General features: G+C 43.2%; 1 protein-coding gene across 3 annotated transcripts in view; it reads left to right on the forward strand.

Moving 5' to 3' along the window:
- Nucleotides 1–18640, forward strand: part of LOC141055135 (C-Jun-amino-terminal kinase-interacting protein 4-like) — a 315480-nt gene extending 296840 nt beyond the window's left edge. For 2 of the 3 annotated variants that reach the window (XM_073552115.1, XM_073552117.1), the window contains exons 25-27: nucleotides 813–941; nucleotides 15710–15811; nucleotides 15884–18640. In XM_073552115.1, the coding sequence (XP_073408216.1) occupies nucleotides 813–941; nucleotides 15710–15811; nucleotides 15884–15996 (344 nt within the window). In that variant the 3' untranslated portion in view covers nucleotides 15997–18640. Of the gene's footprint in view, nucleotides 1–812; nucleotides 942–4025; nucleotides 4323–15709; nucleotides 15812–15883 lie in introns of those variants that run through there. The other variant, XM_073552116.1, reaches the window with a different exon arrangement.
- The last annotated feature ends 1056 nt before the right edge of the window (nucleotides 18641–19696 follow it).

The raw sequence follows: 19696 nt of genomic DNA on the forward strand, positions 1-19696 counted from the left end.
CTCTCTGTGTCTCTGTCTCTCTCTCGTTCCTTTAAAATTCTTCATTCATCGGATCCGTAAAAAACAGTCCGGTGGCATCCGTTCACATAAGTTTCGCAACGGATCCACTTTCCGCCATTTTGGCGGATTTTGACTGACACAAAAAACTGAAGTGTGAAACAGGCCTTATGAAAATTAAAAAAAAAACTTGGGGGCCAAAGCAACATATGTAAATCTTCATGGTGTTTTTTTCACTTTTGAACCCTGTCAAAAAAGATTGTGGGTGTGGGAAAATCAGAAAACTGCATAATGATTCTGGCGCACAATTGGGAATAATATATTAGGTTATATGGCATTCACATGACATTTCAGTGCCCATCTATTCAAATTAATATCATAAGTACATCTATTTAGATTGTGGGTGCATTTTCTTCTTTTACCCCTCTTTGAGAGTAAAATATTTTGGGGCCAAAACAACACATTTTTCATTTGTTATACAAAATGCTTAAGGGTTGTAGATTAAACAGGAATTTTGAGTGGGATGTTTCTTATGTATTTTCACCCTACGGTCATGTCAAACTGGAAGATGTGCATGAGAAACATTCCAATTAAAGGAAGCCCCAAAATTTATGAGGTTGTGTAGCTCTAGTGGTCTGTGTTTGAGTCAATTTGCACACATGTAGGACACTTCTAAGGATCAGAGTAATAAATATTGAGTTGCGTTTCTTCCGTGTTACAGAGAAACATTGATTAAAAATAAATCTTAACAAAAGTGTAATTTTTAATCTTCATCTCCAGGTTGCCATTTTATAATGAATGTGTTATACTTGCAGGAACAAATGAACAGTCTGGAGAAAACAAAGATATCTTAAATCAAGGGGGTCCCTTCTGTTCCATGGAGTATGCACAAATCTCGTTTCATGGACACAGAGACTCTGTTAAATTTTTTGCATGTGTACCAGGTAAGAGTCAATTTCCTATTTAACATGAATTACTTAATATGTAAAATATATGGAAAGCATAGAAATACATAGCACATAGTAGGAAATGTTAATAGAACACACAAAGGTCCATAAAATTCCATTTATGATCCTGACGTATTAATTCGGAAGCTGGCAAATGGCCCTTTGAGGTGGATAGCAATTGCCCACATAATAGAGGTAAAAACCCTTCCTCACTCCTAATAAACCAACATCCCATTTTCAGAAATCTCTCCCAAACTTGTTATATTTTTGAAGAGGAGAATTGAGGCCTTTTTTTTTTTTTTTTTTTTTTTTTTTTTTTTTTTTTTTTTTATGAATCCGCATTTTAAGGCAGGGTTTAATTGTCTTCTACACTAAAGATGTATAATCAAAGTTGGACTGGCCCACTAGAGAACCGGAGAATTCTCCGGTGGGCCCAGGCACTGACACCTGGCATGCAGGGCCAGCAGCTGCCTAGGACCCTCACGGCTCCAGGGTCCCCCAGCTTGTGGTGTGTTGCTAATAGTGGCACACCAGCCAGGCAGCTGCTATGTGGACCTCCTGTGCCAGCGGATTAGCAGAGGGTGACAGGAGGCAGAAGCCGGCTGCTGCGACTAAAGCCTGTCCCCGCTGCTAAGGAGAAATGAATATTCAATCTTCCCCATGCCCCAATGGGCGTGGAGAGGATCTGAATATTCATTTCACTTTCATAGCGGGCAGTGTTAGCTGCAGCTAACACTGCCCGCTTTCAGGGCCGGCAGACTAGGGCCCCCGCTCCACAAGGGGCTACCAGCCCACGCAGCCTCTATGGAACAGTAAGTCGGGGGGGGGGGGGGGGGCGGCGGCAGGAGCCACAGTGCGCTCCACATTCAGCTGTATCGGCATCATAGATGCCATTACAGTTGAAAGCATTAATGGAGGAGAGAGCGTCAGGTGATTCCCCCTCTCCCATCATTCCCCTCTGACACATCCGGTGCACGATGGTGTCACTTCATCGCATACCTGCTGTGTCACTGGCAGACGGCATCGTACCTCCTGACATCTGAGCAGAGCATTGTGTTTGTGATATATATAATATTATATGTGTGTGTCCCGGTTGCATTATACCCTGTGAGGTGGGACAGCATTATACCCTATGAGGGGGCTACATTATATTCTGTGGGGGGCTTCATTATCACGCTGGCTGCATTATACCCTATGAGGGTGCTACGTTATATTCTATGTGGGACTGCGTTATATTCTATGATGGGGCTACATTATATTATATGAGGTGGAAGCATACTATTTGAGGGCTGCATTATATTTTATGGGGGGGCTACTTTGTATTCTGTGAGGGAGCTTCATTATGTTCTATGAGGGGGCTATATTTTATTATTTGAAGGGGCTATTTTATATTCTGTGAGAGGGCAACATTATGTTCTATGAGAGCTACGTTATGTTCTTTGTGGGGGCTACATTATATTCTATGATGGGGCTACATTATATTCTATGAGCGCTTTACAGTTTAACAGTTTCAAAACACAAGTCATAAGTAACAACGTTAACAATACAGTAATTAAAGTAAAATAAGACGACCCTGCTCGTGAGAGCTTACAATCTACAATGAGGTGAGGGAGATACAAAGTACAGGTGTGTATTTACAATGATGTATTTACAATGATGGTCCAGCCATCTTGAGATGGTGGGGGAGAGAGATAGTGAATGGGCTACATACTCACACTTGCACATAAAATGACTGATTAGTGAACGTGATAGGCTGCTCTGAATAGATGTGTTTTGAGAGAGCACCTAAAACTGTGCAAAGTGTGGATAGTCCTAATTTCTTGTGGTAGACCATTCCAGAGGATTGGCGCAGCGCGGGAAAAGTCTTGGAGTCAGGAGTGGGAGGTGCGGATTAGTGCAGAGGTTAGTCGAAAGTCTTTTGCAGAGCACAGCGGTCGGCTAGGCCGATAGACAGAAATGAGGGGGCTGCATTATATGCTATGAGGGGGCTGCATTATATTCTCTGCTGTCCCGAATCCTGGAGTGTGCCATCAGCCATATCCTCCTTCTTCACCTCTCGCTTCCTAAAACTCAATACAGACAAAATTGAACACATCATCTTTTATCCATCTCTCGTATCTTCCCTACCCAATCTATCTATTATGGTAAACGGCATCACGATCTCTCCCACACCTGAAATCCGCCTTGCCCTTCAACCCACACGTCCTAACTCTTGCTACCTCCTGTCGCCTCCAACTCAAAAATATTTCTGGAATCCGTCCCTTCCTCAGCCCTCAGTCTAGTAAAACTCTTATGCATGCCCTTATCTTCCGCCTTAATTACTGCAACACCCTCCTCTGTGGCCTTGCACCACTCCAGTCTGTCCTCAACTCTGCTGCCCGACTAATTCACCTCTCTCCTCGTTACTCCCCTGTTTCTCCCCTCTACAAATCCCTGGATGCACGTGAATGTACCTGCTAGTGTCTCAGCTGTCGGCCGCCCCCTGTGTCTCCATGTGCTGATGTGCCGGATCACATGACTGCGCTCTGACGTAATTGATCACATGACTTCCGCTTCCTCCGAGCGGTGCTCATCTCCGGTCCTATTCTATTGGCTCCAACAAACTATTTAAACCTCCTGATTCAGTCTGCACACCACCCCCTGACAAAGGATGAGGTCCATACTGGAAAGGCAGTTAGTGGCCAATATTATGCGCTGCCGACAGAATGGAGACTTATATCCCAGTATTGTACAGTAAGGTGGTGGTTTATTTCAACACGTTTAGAAGTATATAACTTCTTCAGGAAAAAACACATGTATTTTTCCTGAAGAAGTTATATACTTTGAAACGCATTGAAATAAACCACCACCTTACTGTACAATCCTGGGCTATATGACTCCATTTTGTCGGCAGTGCGGAATATTGTCCACTAACTCCCTTTACAGCCTGATGTCTGATGGTCATTTGCTGATCCGTGAATCCGCTGCAGCTGATTTTCTACATTATATGCGTCTTTAACAGATTGAGCAGGTGAGTTTAATCTGAGTGCTAAAATAACTATTTCTCGGCTAAGACCCTATTTGCGCTGATTTCTCCTACAGTTTCTTGGAAGGACGAGGTCCGAAACGCACGGCGCGTGCTATTTCCCATCTATACACCTGCTGCGTACCTCAGCACATTGATCTCTATATAATGCTGTTACACATTTCCATGTCCTATGCTCTTTTCCCCTTTTATACTAATGCGTTTTTTGACTCATGGTGTATAGTCTGAATGTATGATATTTACTTGCATTTTATTCATCCTTTTTGATATATGCCGTATGTATGTGCAGGCACATTTCCTGTGTAATAGTGCCACCTTCTCACCATTTGTCTCAATAAAGGTGTTTTATTGTATTTATCTTGGTACTTTTATTCCTGATCATTATTCAGATTTTCCTTCCTTGGTTCTTCTGTACTAACCCATTGGGCTGCCATTCTTTTCCAGGCCCATATATGTCACCACCACCATTGTGATCCCATGTAATATGTTTAGATGATATATACAGTGGGGCAAAAAAGTATTTAGTCAGTCAGCAATAGTGCAAGTTCCACCACTTAAAAAGATGAGAGGCGTCTGTAATTTACATCATAGGTAGACCTCAACTATGGGAGACAAACTGAGAAAAAAAAATCCAGAAAATCACATTGTCTGTTTTTTTTTCATTTTATTTGCATATTATGGTGGAAAATAAGTATTTGGTCAGAAACAAGCAATCAAGATTTCTGGCTCTCACAGACCTGTAACTTCTTCTTTAAGAGTCTCCTCTTTCCTCCACTCATTACCTGTAGTAATGGCACCTGTTTAAACTTGTTATCAGTATAAAAAGACACCTGTGCACACCCTCAAACAGTCTGACTCCAAACTCCACTATGGTGAAGACCAAAGAGCTGTCAAAGGACACCAGATACAAAATTGTAGCCCTGCACCAGGCTGGGAAGACTGAATCTGCAATAGCCAACCAGCTTGGAGTGAAGAAATCAACTGTGGGAGCAATAATTAGAAAATGGAAGACATACAAGACCACTGATAATCTCCCTCGATCTGGTGCTCCACGCAAAATCCCACCCCGTGGGGTCAGAATGATCACAAGAACGGTGAGCAAAAATCCCAGAACCACGCGGGGGGGACCTAGTGAATGAACTGCAGAGAGCTGGGACCAATGTAACAAGGCCTACCATAAGTAACACACTACGCCACCATGGACTCAGATCCTGCAGTGCCAGACGTGTCCCACTGCTTAAGCCTGTACATGTCCGGGCCCGTCTGAAGTTTGCTAGAGAGCATTTGGATGATCCAGAGGAGTTTTGGGAGAATGTCCTATGGTCTGATGAAACCAAACTGGAACAGTTTGGTAGAAACACAACTTGTCGTGTTTGGAGGAAAAAGAATACTGAGTTGCATCCATCAAACACCATACCTACTGTAAAGCATGGTGATGGAAACATCATGCTTTGGGGCTGTTTCTCTGCAAAGGGGCCAGGACGACTGATCCGGGTACATGAAAGAATGAATGGGGCCATGTATCGTGAGATTTTGAGTGCAAACCTCCTTCCATCAGCAAGGGCATTGCAGATGAAACGTGGCTGGGTCTTTCAACATGACAATGATTCAAAGCACACCGCCAGGGCAACGAAGGAGTGGCTTCGTAAGAAGCATTTCAAGGTCCTGGAGTGGCCTAGCCAGTCTCCAGATCTCAACCCTATAGAAAACCTTTGGAGGGAGTTGAAAGTCCGTGTTGCCAAGCGAAAAGCCAAAAACATCACTGCTCTAGAGGAGATCTGCATGGAGGAATGGGCCAACATACCAACAACAGTGTGTGGCAACCTTGTGAAGACTTACAGAAAACGTTTGACCTCTGTCATTGCCAACAAAGGATATATCACAAAGTATTGAGATGAAATTTTGTTTCTGACCAAATACTTATTTTCCACCATAATATGCAAATAAAATGAAAAAAAACACAAGGTGATTTTCTGGATTTTTTTTTTCTCAGTTTGTCTCCCATAGTTGAGGTCTACCTATGATGTAAATTACAGACGCCTCTCATCTTTTTAAGTGGTGGAACTTGCACTATTGCTGACTGACTAAATACTTTTTTGCCCCACTGTATGTATTGCATTGGTCCAGTGTATTTTTACTTTTTAAAGATGTGTAATATTGACATCCCAGCTTTCATTCTTCTAGATGTAGAGAATGTTGTCTATATTAATATAAAAAAAAAACAAAACTTTGTTTAATAAACTTTCTTAGTACTATTGCTTTGGTTATCTTGCTCCCCCTCCTCCTCTCCTGCTCTTGTTCAGCAATATCCTGCTTAAAGGGAACCTATCACCAGTTTTGTGACATAGCAGCTAAAAATATTACCTTATTCAGCTTCTGCTATGCATTCCCTAAATCGTTATAGAACCCCCTGACTCCCCTTGTATACTCCCAAAAACCTGTTTTAATTTCTTCCCCGCACTGTATGGTAATCTTCTCAGTCTGGTCCGATTGGCGTGGTTTTGGGCCTCTGCATCCTTCCCCTCAACTTCTGCTCACCATCCTCCTGACATGGATAACGATCCACATTGCCATGCGACATCTCGCGCCTGCTCAGAAATATTGTGCTTTGCGCCTCTTCAGTATGCTTTACCCAACTGCGGGCAAAGCCAAAAAGCAGACGTGCGCATGCACTGGCAAACGTAGTTCCGGTACATGAGCCGGAAGTACATGTGTCGGCACATGACACTTCTGTTTTTCGGCTTTGCCCACATTTGGGCAAAGCATACTGAAGAGGCGCAAAGCACAATAATTCTGAGCAGGCGCGAGATGAGATGTCACATGGCGCAAGAAGCATTATCAATGATGTAGGACGGCAAGCAACAGCCGATGAGGGTGATGTAGAGGTCCGAAACCACGCCCATCGGACCAGACTGAGATGATTACCATACAGTACGGGAGAAATGAACCCCTTCCTTACCGATGACTAAATAGTACGTCATCGCTATGTATCCCCTGTTTTGAGGTGGGATCACACATACACATATTGGTTATCACCGCGTTCAGAATTGCCCGATCTATCAATAAAAAAAGCATTAACCCGATCGCTAAATGGCGTAGCGAGAAAAAAATTCAAAACGACGGAATTACGTTTTCCAGGACGTCCCTCCTGACAGCACCACCAGGAGGTTGTCCTTCTTATCCTTGATAGGGACAGGAACACAGAAGAGGTTAAATAGCCCCTCCCCACCAACACCCTTCAGTGTTTTTCCTGTCCCTATCAGGGACAGACGCAGAGGAGCGCAGCGGTGTGTGTACCTGTGAAGCCGGTGGCAGGAGCTACTGGACAAGTGGCCCTCTCAGAGGGTTTTCCGGCATAGGCACGATCCCCGCCGCAACAGCGCTGATACCGCCGGAGGTCCCTCAGCACTGGGGTCGAGCTGGCTGCTCCCCGTCGGCTCGCATCCCCTTGGTGGGCTCTGCGTCACAGCAGCTGCTGGTTCCGGCAGCAGGCCGGCGCCTCGTGTCCCGGATTTCCGGCACGCCGCGTCATCGGGGGCGTGCCGGGGGCGGGTCCAGAAAACATGGCGGCGTCCAGGAAGACGCTGCCCGGGCAGGCAAGGAATCCACCAGGGCCGGCGTCACATGGATCCTGGCGCCCTGTTCATGGAGGGGTGTCAGGAAAGGTGGGGATACAGACCCGCACAGATCTGTTCACCTGAAGGGTGCGCAGCAGGCAGCCGTATCATCAGCAGCAGCTGGACTCGGAAGGAGGACGAGTCTGATGTCTTGAAGCCGGGTAAGGCGACACACTGACGGACAGCACACTGACTCAGTAGAGATGGAAGGTGGTAGCCGTCCAGACGTCCAGTCCCTAGAGCCAGATCCGGACCATGTGAGTAAAGGGGTAGTAGGGTCCCTTACCGGTCTCCATACACAGACACACAGGACCCTTTTTCCTATATATATTTTGCAGGCCAAGGAGGCACCTAAACAATCCACCTCTACCACCAGGAAAAAAACTAGCAAATGCCCCCTATGCTCGGCCAAGCTCCAGTCAGGACATACGGAAAAGTAATGTGAGGACTGCATATCAGGTCTCTTAAGACAAGAACAGTCCTCTCTCCTGGACAATATGAGATCTATGATACAAGAGGAGGTGCAGTCCACAGTCACAGCCCTAGTACCTGCACATTCCCCACGCCCTAAGAGGCCCAGATAGGGGCTGGAACAGAGTTCGGAGGAAGGCGAGGTGTCGGACTACTCTAATTCTGACTCCGGCGAAGGTTCCTCGGCAGCTCGTCTTGAAGAAAGAAAGAGATACCTCTTTTCCACGGAAGATACAGAAATGCTCCTACAGGCAGTCCGAGATACAATGAAGGTAGAAGATTTTACAGAACCACGAACAACCCAAAATGAGATGTTCAGAGGGCTGAGAGCCCGCAGAAATACAGTATTCCCTGTTAATAAACATATAACAGCGATGATATTGGAAGAATGGGAAGAATCGGGGAAGAAACTGATAGTCCCAAGAGGATTCAGGTACCGTCTCCCTTTTGATCCAGAAGAGACAAAAGTGTGGGAAACAGTTCCGAAGATTGACATACCTGTAGCCAGGGTATCAAAGAAAACGGCTATCCCCTTTGAGGATTCGTCCGGTCTGAAAGATCCCATGGATAAGAGGTCAGAGGACCTCCTCAAAAAAGCCCTGGGAAGCTTCAGCAGCAATCATGAAAACTATCATAGCAGCCACCTCGGTATCCAGGTCAATGAGCTTATGGGTGAGCGAGCTAGAAGACCAGATGAGAGACAAAACCCCCAGAGAGGAGATCCTAAAATCACTACCACTCCTGAGGATGGCTACCGACTTCATGGCAGACGCCTCGGCGGAATCAGTTCGTTTTGCTGCAAGAAATAATGCCTTATCTAATGCAGCGAGCGCTGTGGCTAAGATCTTGGACAGGAGACAGTCGAAAAACAAACTGTGCTCTAAACCCTTCTCTGGACTCCACGTTTTCGGGCCCGTATTAGACGAGCTACTTGAGAAAGCTTCCGACAAAAAGAAGGGCTTTCCGGAGGAAAAACCTAAACAAACGCCTTTTTTTTGGAGGACCCGCTCCCCTCCCAGACAGAACTATAGGGGAAAGGGAAAGTCCGGTAGGTGGAGCTACCCGAAGGGAGGAAGAGGGAGAAGTTCTCATCAGGAGCAGAAGGCAAAATCTACCAGGGAATGACGCCAGGAAGATAGGAGGGAGACTCCGTTATGTCCAAAACTTCTGGAAGGACATTACCCAGAACCCGTGGGTTCGGAATACGGTCACAGAAGGTTACAAAATCGAGTTCACAGAGCGACTGCCCAGAAGATACTGCATAACCCAGACCCAGTCTTTGGTGACACACCAAAGACTATTAAAGGATGTACAGGACCTGATAGAGATACCAAGCTCAGAGATTTCAGGGTCACTACTCAACATTATTCTCCATAAAAAAAAAACCAGGAGGAGAATACCGGACCATAAAAAATCTAAAGCCGTTAAATCGGTGGGTGACCTACAAAGGATTCAAGATGGAATCTCTGAAAGCAGTCATACCATTAATACAAAAGGACTCGGTCATGTGCACCCTAGATCTATAAAGTGCCTATTATCATGTGCCCATCCACATGGCTCACCAAAAATTCCTCAGGTTTGCGATAAAAGATCACGGGAAAATACATTACCAGTTCCGTTGCTTGCCATTCGGACTCGTCTCGGCTCCCCAGATCTTTACAAAACTCATGGCAGAGATCATGGCCCATCTAAGGGTAAGAAATACCCTCATCATATCGTACTTTGATGACCTGCTGCTAGTGGCAGACTCTCCACAACAAATGGAGCAAGACCTTACATCCACCATATCGGTCCTACAGAGCCTAGGATGGGTAATAAATTGGAAGAAGTCCAGCCTAAGACCAGAAAGAGAGAAGACGTTTCTCGGAGTCATACTGAACTCGGGGAAAGAATGTTCCTTCCTTCCCCTGCACAGCAGGCAATCACACAAGAGGTCCAGTGGGTCCAGAGACTCAAGTACATCTCCATAAGAAAAGCCATGAGAGTCCTGGGTCTCATGACTTCATGCATCTCCAGTGTACAATGGAGCCAGTTCCACTCAAGAATCCTACAAAGAGAAGTCTTGGCAACCTGGGATGGCAGAGAAACATCGCTAGACAAGAACATGAGACTCTCCAAGGAAGGAAAGCAGTCCCTTTCCTGGTGGACAGACACACAAAACCTCGCAAAAGGAAGACCCTGGAGACTGTTGCCATGCACAAACATCACTACCGACGCCAGTCTCAGAGGCTTGGGGGCTCACATGGAAGGTCGATACCTCCAGGGGACATGGGGCCCATCAGTACGCAACCGGTCCTTGAATTACAGAGAGCTCAGGGCAGTCTGGGAGTTCCTAAAGACATGCCAAGAAGAACTGAAGGGTCAGAATGTCAGGATCTTCTCGGACAACTCGACTACAGTTGCCTTCCTTCAACATCAGGGAGGCCCCAGATACCGTCACCTTCAAGACCTAGCACACGAGATCTTTGGCTGGGCAGAACGGACAATAACTTCAGTTAAAGCAGTCCACCTGAAAGGATCCCGAAATCAGGTAGCCGACTTCCTGAGCAGAGAGAAGATTCAATCTTCAGAGTGGTCACTAAGCGAGGAGGTCTTCACACAGATATCCCAACACTGGGGGACACCAGAGATCGACTTATTCTCTACAAGAAAAAATTCAAAAACAAAGAAATTCTTTTTGCTCAATCCAGCAGACAACCCAATAGGAGTAGACGCCTTAGCTCAGGAGTGGAACATGGAGCTCGCTTACGCCTTCCCGCCGCTCCCTCTGATACCAATGGTCCTAAGAAAGATCCAGGAAAGCAGAGATTGTTCCTTACTTGCCCAAAAGAAGCTGGTTCTCCTTACTAAAATGGATGGCACGGAAAGACCCGATACTTTTTATCAGCGAGGCGCGACCTGTTAACTCAGGGACCCTTAGATCATCAGAAACCAGAAATGCTACAACTATCGGCCTGGATCCTGAGGCGGAGATCCTAAAATCAAAAGGACTCTCTATCTTAGTAATATCTACTATGCAGAATAGTAGAAAGCCGGTAACCTCAGCTATATACCAAAAAATCTGGAAAACATTCTGTTCTCAATGTAAGGGGCCAGTATCACTCATCCGGGGTCCCGATATCCCGCAGATTCTTGTCTTTCTCCAGGCTTTGACAAAGGACTAAGGCCTAGTACGCTGAAAGTACAAGTGACAGCCTTAGGCTCATACTTCGACTTCCCCCTAGCCAATCATCCCTGGGTAGTGAGGTTCATAAAAGCCACTCAGCGGATTAGACCCACAATCTGTAGCTCGATACCACCTTGGGATCGTAGCTTGGTCCTAAATGAGCTGCGCAAAGACCCATATGAACCACTAGAGCAGGCCCCCTTGAAATCAGTGACATTTAAAACCCTATTTCTAGTGGAAATAGCTACTGCTAGACGCATAGGGGAGATTCAGGCTCTGTCTATAGAGCATCCATATTTGAAGATCCCGGAAGACTGCATCGACTCTTAAAATTAAACCCAGCCTTTCTTCCCAAAGTGGTTACAGACTTCCACCGGAGTCAAGAAATTGTACTACCGGCTTTCTGCCAGAATTACAACAACGAGAAGGAACGCTCTCTCCACCTCTTGGACGTTAAAAGAGTTGTCCTCCAATACTTAGATGTTTCAAAAGACTGGAGAGTAGACTCTAACCTCTTCATCCAGATGGCAGGCAAAAACAAAGGGAAGAAAGCATTGAAAGCTACCCTGGCTAGATGGTTGAAGTCAACTATCAGTGCAGCATATGTGTCGGCGGGAGAGACTCCGCCATAAAACCTTAGAGCCCATTCTCTAAGAGCAGTTTCTGCCTCATGGGCAGAGAGCGCGGGAGCATCTATGGACCAGATATGCAAAGCCGCAACCTGGTCTAAATTTAATACCTTTTGCAAACATTATAAATTAAATGTTACAGCAAAACCACAGACAGCCTTTGGGAGAAAAGTCCTCCAGGCTGTAATCCCGCCCTAGTTGGAGTAATTTGGTAATTCTCCTTTTGGTGCTGTCAGGAGGGACGTCCTGGAAAGTAGGAATTAGTCCTACCGGTAATGGTATTTCCAGGAGTCCATCATGATAGCACCCCTTATATACCCTCCCTTGGATTTCCTGGCTGATATGTGATGTAACATGTGTGGTAGGAAGTTCAATAAAATTGCGTTGTATACATCCTGGTGTGGTACTTAGAAAATCACTGAAGGGTGTTGGTGGGGAGGGGCTATTTAACCTCTTCTGTGTTCCTGTCCCTATCAAGGATAAGACGGACAACCTCCTGGTGGTACTGTCATGATGGACTCCTGGAAATACCATTACCGGTAGGACTAATTCCTACTTTTTTGGTTGCCGTGACGTTGCATTAAAATGCAATAACGGGCGATCAAAAGAACGTATTTGTGGTATCATTAAAAACGTCAGCCCGGCACGCACAAAATAAGCCGTCACTCGACCTCAGATCACGAAAAATGGAGACGCTACGGGTCTCAGAAAATTGCTCTTATTATTTTTTTTTTTTTTTTTTTTTTTTTTTTTTTTTTTTTAGCAAACTTTGGAATTTTTTTTCACCGCTTAGATAAAAGAGAACATAGACTCGTAATAACCTGGAGAATCCTAATGGCAGGTTAGTTTTAGCATTTAATGAACCTAGCAAAAAACAAGTGTGGGATTGCACTTGTTTTGCAATTTCACCGCACTTGAAATTTTTTTCCCCATTTTCGAGTACACGACATGGTAAAACCAATGGTGTCGTTTAAAAGTACAACTCGTCCCGCAAAAAATAAGCTCTCACATGGCCATATTGACGGAAAAATAAAAAAGTTATGGCTCTGGAAAGAAGGAGAGCGAAAAATCGAAAAACAGATTCAAAACATGTTTTCCGGGAGTATACAAGGTGAGTCAGGGGGTTCTATAGCGACTTAGGGAATGCATAGCAGATGCTGAATAAGGTAAGACTTTTAGCTGCTATGTCACAAAACTGGTGGTGACAGGTTCCCTTTAACCCCTTAATGACTGGGGAATTTTTAATTTTTGCCCTTAGGTTTCTTCATCCCCTTCTACCAAGAGGCATAGCTTTTATATTTTTCTTACGACATGCCCGAATGTGGATTTGTTTTTTTTTTTAAATTTGAATTAAATCATTCATTTTACCAATGTATTGTAAAAAAGTTATGATTTTAAAAAATCAATTCAGCCATACTTTTTAAGGTTTTGTTTTTACAGTGTTCATTTCATTTAAGAAATGACTGGTAATCTGATTCTCCAGGTCTGGAAAATTGCAACAATATCAAACTTGCAAAGGTTTTTGTTTGTTTTTTTTATTTTTCTAATCAAAAAAGTTTTTTGTTTCCATTTTCCAAAACCCTTAACTTTTTTTTTTTTTGTCACTGGAGTTATTTGTAGGCTTCATTTTTTGTGTGCTGAGTTGCCAGTTTTAGTGATACTGCTTAGGGATAGATTGCTTCTATGTATGCTGCTTGAAGAATAGTGATTCTGGTGTTTGTGGGTTTTTTTCTCTTTACTTTGTTGTATGGGTTATTTTTTATATTTTGGTAAATACAACGTAGCTATAACAAATAAATCACAACTGACTCATATAGTTTTTATTTATATCCCTGCATAGCACAGGGAAAAGTGTATAACCAACAAAGAGAAATATGTGACAACAAGCAGAGTATATCACTATAATACTTTTAGTAAGACACCAGTTTTATTCCATGATTTTCTTTAACATTGAAATACCATACTTACCATATTTATAGCAAACGGCCTATTGGAAGGTACACACTACTAAGGAAATTTGGTGGATAAGCTAATCAATTCAAATGAGTATATTCATAAACAAAATTTGTGTAGATAAAAGTTCAAAAATGAAATAAAGTTAAATATTAGTTGACATAATTAATTACTGAGTGCATACAAATAAAAAAAAAATTGCCTAAATTAATTACTTAAGAAAATCCTCTGCAAAAAGCCCCATACATAGCAATAATTGTGATGGGTGCATATTGGGGAATATATCCAGTATGCAGACCGCTAACAAACCGAAATAGCAGTGATTACCTCACCCACCAAGGACCCGATATGTTTCACCACAGCTTCGTCAGGGGTCAGTATGTTTTTAAAGCGTGGGAGGAAGCCGAAGAACCCGGAGGAAACCCACGCAAAATTGTGCAGAACGTACAAACTCCTTGCAGATGTTGTTCTTGGTGGGATTTGAAACCACGACTCTTGCACAGCAAAGCAACAGTGCTAACCACTGAGCCACCGTTCTGCCCCATGGTTCATGGTTGGGTTAAATTGTTGATTCTAAATATGATGTCTTGACATTACTACCAATGATTGTGTCCCTAGCATTGCACTTGCATGCAGCTATCAACATTGTTTTTCTGTTTATATGTAGTATTAATCCCTGAAGAGTAGAGATGATCAAATCTCTTGAAATTCAAATTCGCCAGGTTCCTCAAAATTTTCCTCAAGTAAGTTTTTTTGCAAAACGCAGTTATTACAATTTCCTGGAAAAGATGTGTATAACACGCTTTGGCAGGCATGATGGCTATATTATACTGCAGTAGCTTTCATGTCTTTTAAATGGCACACTCGAGACTGACTCGCCCACGGATGTTGGTTTTCATATACCTGGCATCATTCGCATGTAGATAGAGCTGACCTGATGAGTCCCCTCCAGTTACTGCGTGAAGGGGTCAAATGTTTCCATTTTTCTTTTCAACAAAATTCAACCTTCTTCCAAAAATTGACAAAATAACAAATGCTAGGTAGGGCCACACCTGCACCTAAAGCACGGCGATGTATTGGTGCGGTTTGTGTGGATGTGATATTTGATTAGTAAAGCAGGGCAGCTCGGTGGTTAGCACTGTAGCCTGTACACTGTAGGACGGGTTCAAATCCCACCAAGGACAACATCTGCAAGGAGTTTGTATGTTCTCCCCGTGTTTGCGTGGGTTTCCTCCCACATTCCAAAGACATACTGATAGGGAATGTAGATTGTGAGCTCTAATGGGGACAGTGCCGATAATGTCTGTAAAGCGCTGTGGAATTAATGGAGCTATATAAGTGAGTAAAATAAATAAATGTGCATAAAAAAATTGACACTTTTTGTGAGTGAAAGAGGTGTAGTTAAATGTTATATTTATAATTTATATTACATTTTAGACTCCCATATAGAGTTTACTCCAATAAATTAAACTAACAGCAAGAATACATAAACATAAGACAAATGAGATAAAAATGTATAAATACAGAAATAAGGAAGTTGCTGTAGAAAGGGCCCTACAATTAAGTATAGTGTGATTGTGTCACTGGACGGAAGAATGCATATAGTCTAGTGGTGGATTGGGTACAGGTGAAAGAGACGTCACTCGCCACTGCTATGCAGGGCTGCACACACGGCACCATCTAGAGATCTGCTCTTAATAGCTGTTTGCTAACCCTTTAAAGTTTTTTTAAATAGCATTATTATACTCAAATTTCCTGAATCTCTCTTCCCACTCTTGTGGTTCTGATTTTAGTTTTTAGGCTACATGTATAATTACTGTGTGACACAAAGCAAAAATGTTGTTTTATTTCCAAAAATTGTATAGATATGGAAAAAAGTTCTGAAAATGTTCTTCACTTGCCAGGTTGTATCAACCCTTCATTGCCAGGAGGGAGCAGTGAAAGTGCAAGAATCTCTAGTATCTTAGTGATGAGCGGAGGGGAAGGATACATAAACTTCAAGATCGGTATGTAACAATGGTGATTAACTGACGATGACCGCCACCATTTTTTATGCTCATTTTTACTATTTAATATAGGTGATGAAAATGGAGACACAGAGGAAGGTTATGGAGAGCTGCTGCAAACAAACCCAAGATACAGAAGATCTGAAAGGAGCCATCTCATTGTTTGGCAGATACAATGTCCATGAGAGAAGATCATTTGGTGACATTAAAATACATGGACAAAACGGACTTGAGATGTAAAATCTGAAAGTTTGTACTGGGGGTTTGTTTGGTGACTTTTTACTGTAGCTGCAACGCATCTGCCTTAATGTACAACCTGACATTCTGGGTCTTGTGCAATTTATATGTTTGGGTTAAAATCTAGTTGTGTTGTGGATATTATTTATTTGCTATTGTCTACTGGACATGTCTTTAAGTGATGTCTAAAGGGGTTCATCCTGATATTCTTTCATTCTTTGTATATTTTTGAGCTGGAACAAATGAATGTGGCGAGTCTCTAGCACAACTACCTATGGCTTTACTTTTACAAATTTCAGGGCGTACTCCAATATATACTGTATAGGTGCAGTTAGCAGCCACAATGGCACATGGCTAGTATTATTGGGTACCTCATCTTGTGACCCCCAAGTGACCGCAGTGCTAGGAAAACGTGCTGCCACTCTCCACTCAAGTTTTCTTTCTGCAGCAGGCTGTATTTAATGAAGCCAGTAGGGCGACCTCAAGAGGTCAGTGAGGATCACAGAGTGTGCACCCTCACTAACAAGATATTGATGGCATATCCTAGCAATGAGGTGGTTGTGCTGAGAAAAGCCTAGGGGATTTGTCAGCACGTTTTTGCTATGCAATCTGAGAGCAGCATGATGATGTGGCTGAGGCCCTGATTCCAGTGATGGATCACTTACTAGATTGTCTGCTATTTCAATACAATCAATGTTTTATCAGCAAGAGATTATCACTACAGGACAAACTGCCTCATGCCTCCTGGTACTCCTTTTTTGTGTAACCGTGGTTCCACCACTAGCTAGCAGCTTTCTGTCAATATACAGTGTACACAGAAATCTGCCAATTAGTGGTGTAACCAGGGTTATACAGGGTTCAGCACTGCTACAGAAAACTGATTTTATCACAACTGCTGCACCCGTTAAACTAAGTGATACTTCGCTGGGATTGGGGTCTCTGTCCCTAACTTGTGCTCCTCTCAGATGACATAGTAAAAACCTGTCACAAATTCGCTTTAAACAATGTAAGAACACTGCATAAAAATATGAAGTGCATGCTTGTGTGAGTTTGCTGCATTGTCCTCTTCAGATCCTGGTTGCATTAATTGTTTACATGATTGTAACTGAAGATTGTATTCGTTCTCAGGGTTTATTGATGTAATACTGTAAAAGGGTTGATCATTGTTAAATATCACGTTCGTCACACCGATCAAAAATCTTTTCCATTTATTTGCCATGAAAAGGCCCAGTGATGAGGTAAGCCCAGCTGGTGCTCAATGTGCACACCAACGTACATGCTGATGGAAAGAGCCAAGTGGTGCCGGGTCTGCATGCAGTCACCCTTCTCACAGCTTGCTCTCTGCACGGTGATGCTGTGTTTATTGCACATCAGCTAATGGAAATCCCAAGCAGAGGAGCATGTTAATCAATTGGAGGGTTATTCCCAAGATCGTAAGTTATCCCTTATTCATAGGATAACTTGGTGATACCTGAGGTCCAACTGCTGGGAACCCCAGCGATCCGGAGAACAGGGCCCTGAAAGCTGGCCTTGAATAGAGTGGAGGTGCTAGGTTCGACCTGCTCTCAGGTCCGTCTATGGGACTGATGGAAAAAGCAGTTGAGCAATCTCTGGATTGTAGGGAGTCTCAGTGATCTGTAAGTCATCTGCCCTATTAAAAGGAGATAACTTATAACTTGGCAATAACCCTTTAATTTGGAAGTAAAGTAACTGTTATTTTGATCATTTTTTAACAGCATGTGAATGTCAGATATTTTTGTGATCTATACATTGTATGTAATATTTAATGGTGATCAATGTCCTTCATTCTCTACCAGCACATGTCTAGCAGAAAACTTGTCGGGTATGTGATCAGTAACTGACCATCCATGAAAACACGCACTGGACATTAAAGGGGATGACCAATAAAAACAAATTAACACCTATCCACATGATGGGTTATAATTTTTCGATCATGAGGGTCCGACTTCTGGGACCCTCACTGATCGTCAGAACGGGGAGTTTTTATCCATTTTAGGAAAGAGCAGCAGTGAGCATGCTCGACCTGCACTCCACAAATTCCTTGTTGCTCTGCTTCTTGCATCAAGAGAATGAATGGAGCGGTGTTCAGGCAGCCTGCAACGCTATTTTGTAACTGGCATAAAAATTCCCCCTTCTGCTGACCTGTACGGGTTTCAAGCAGTAGGACAAGTTTTAATTGGACAATCTCTTTAATCCACAGCAGTTTGCTGCTTCTCAGGTTTACTATGCCTTTTGTGAATTGTAATTTCTGGTATTCTGTTAGCTGAACAGTCTGCAATAGACTCATGACTGACAGATTACTATGGGAGAGATTTATCAAGCTAAAAGTGTGCCACAAAAGTTTGCTATGTCTAAAACTTGGAAAGTAAATTGATAAATATGTCTACTGTGTGTTTGATTGGTTCATGCTTGTTGATACCTTTTACAGGGGGAAGACATCTTGCCTGCTTGTGTCTGTGCTCTGCACAGTTCGTTCATTGGCTGATAGTAAATTGGCCACCTGTGATTGTATGGAATATTCAATGGGAAACATTATCAATCCAAAAATTGCAAAATAAAGCAGAAAAAGGATGGCGCCTCTTGTAATACGATTCGACAAATTAGTATACGAAGTAAAGGTACCCAACGAGGGGGTGCCCAGATATTAACTGTTGTTGAAAAGCGTCTCACTCTGTAGCAGGGTAGGAAGGGCAGTAGTGATTGCTGATGCCCATTGTCAACTGGCAAATCTTCGTATCTCCAGAGGAGCTTCGGATTATTCACCAAACAAGTAAATACGTATATACGAATTGGGGACTTTAAAACATAACATTTATTGATAAATTGTTAAAATGCACAGACACAACAAATATAAAAGTGAGTGTCCCTCAACAGGACAAGCCAAAAACTATCCAGATTTATCGAATCAAAGGGACCGACCGTCTATCAAAAAACCACTAATTCCAGTACCACTGGAAATGTAGCAAAAATAGACATACTGAACCAAAAGGGCCAGAAACAAATGTCGGTCCTTTGATTTGATAAATCTGGCTAGTTTTTGGCTTGTCCTGTTGAGGGACACTGACTTTTATATTTGTTGTGTCTGTGCATTTTAGCAATGTGGTGATTGTGTGGTATGTGACTCTATCCAAATTGGAAAGAAATTCTGTAATGAGAACACAGGGAAGACTATTAGAATCAATGATTTCATCAACTGTATGAGCAAGGGGGTCATATATAGGGCCATTTATGAGGGCTGTATCACACATATTGGCAAGACAATCAGGGAACTGAGAAGAAGGGTTTGGCAACATTTGGGGGATATACGTAACAAGAGGGACACCCCATTAGCCAAACATGTTAATGGATGTCATGGAGGCAATGTGAGGACAATGAGATTTATGGGCATTGATATAGTGAAACCACCAATCAGAGGTGGGGATTTTGACAAAATGATTCTACAGAGGTAAGGTAGGTGGATATTCAGGCTTGACACGTGTCATCCACAGGGTCTAAATGAACAGTTAAACTTTGGATGTTTTCTAAGAGAAACAAGGGGTATCAGCAATCCTGACATAAGACCAATACAAACCCCCTCCCCCAATTCCTACCTACCCTTGTTCCCCCTTCTCATCCCATTGGAACCTC

The sequence above is a fragment of the Dendrobates tinctorius genome, unplaced genomic scaffold (assembly GCF_039654945.1).
Source record: "Dendrobates tinctorius isolate UK_male_01 unplaced genomic scaffold, ASM3965494v1 ptg000184l, whole genome shotgun sequence".
Lineage (NCBI taxonomy): Eukaryota > Metazoa > Chordata > Amphibia > Anura > Dendrobatidae > Dendrobates > Dendrobates tinctorius.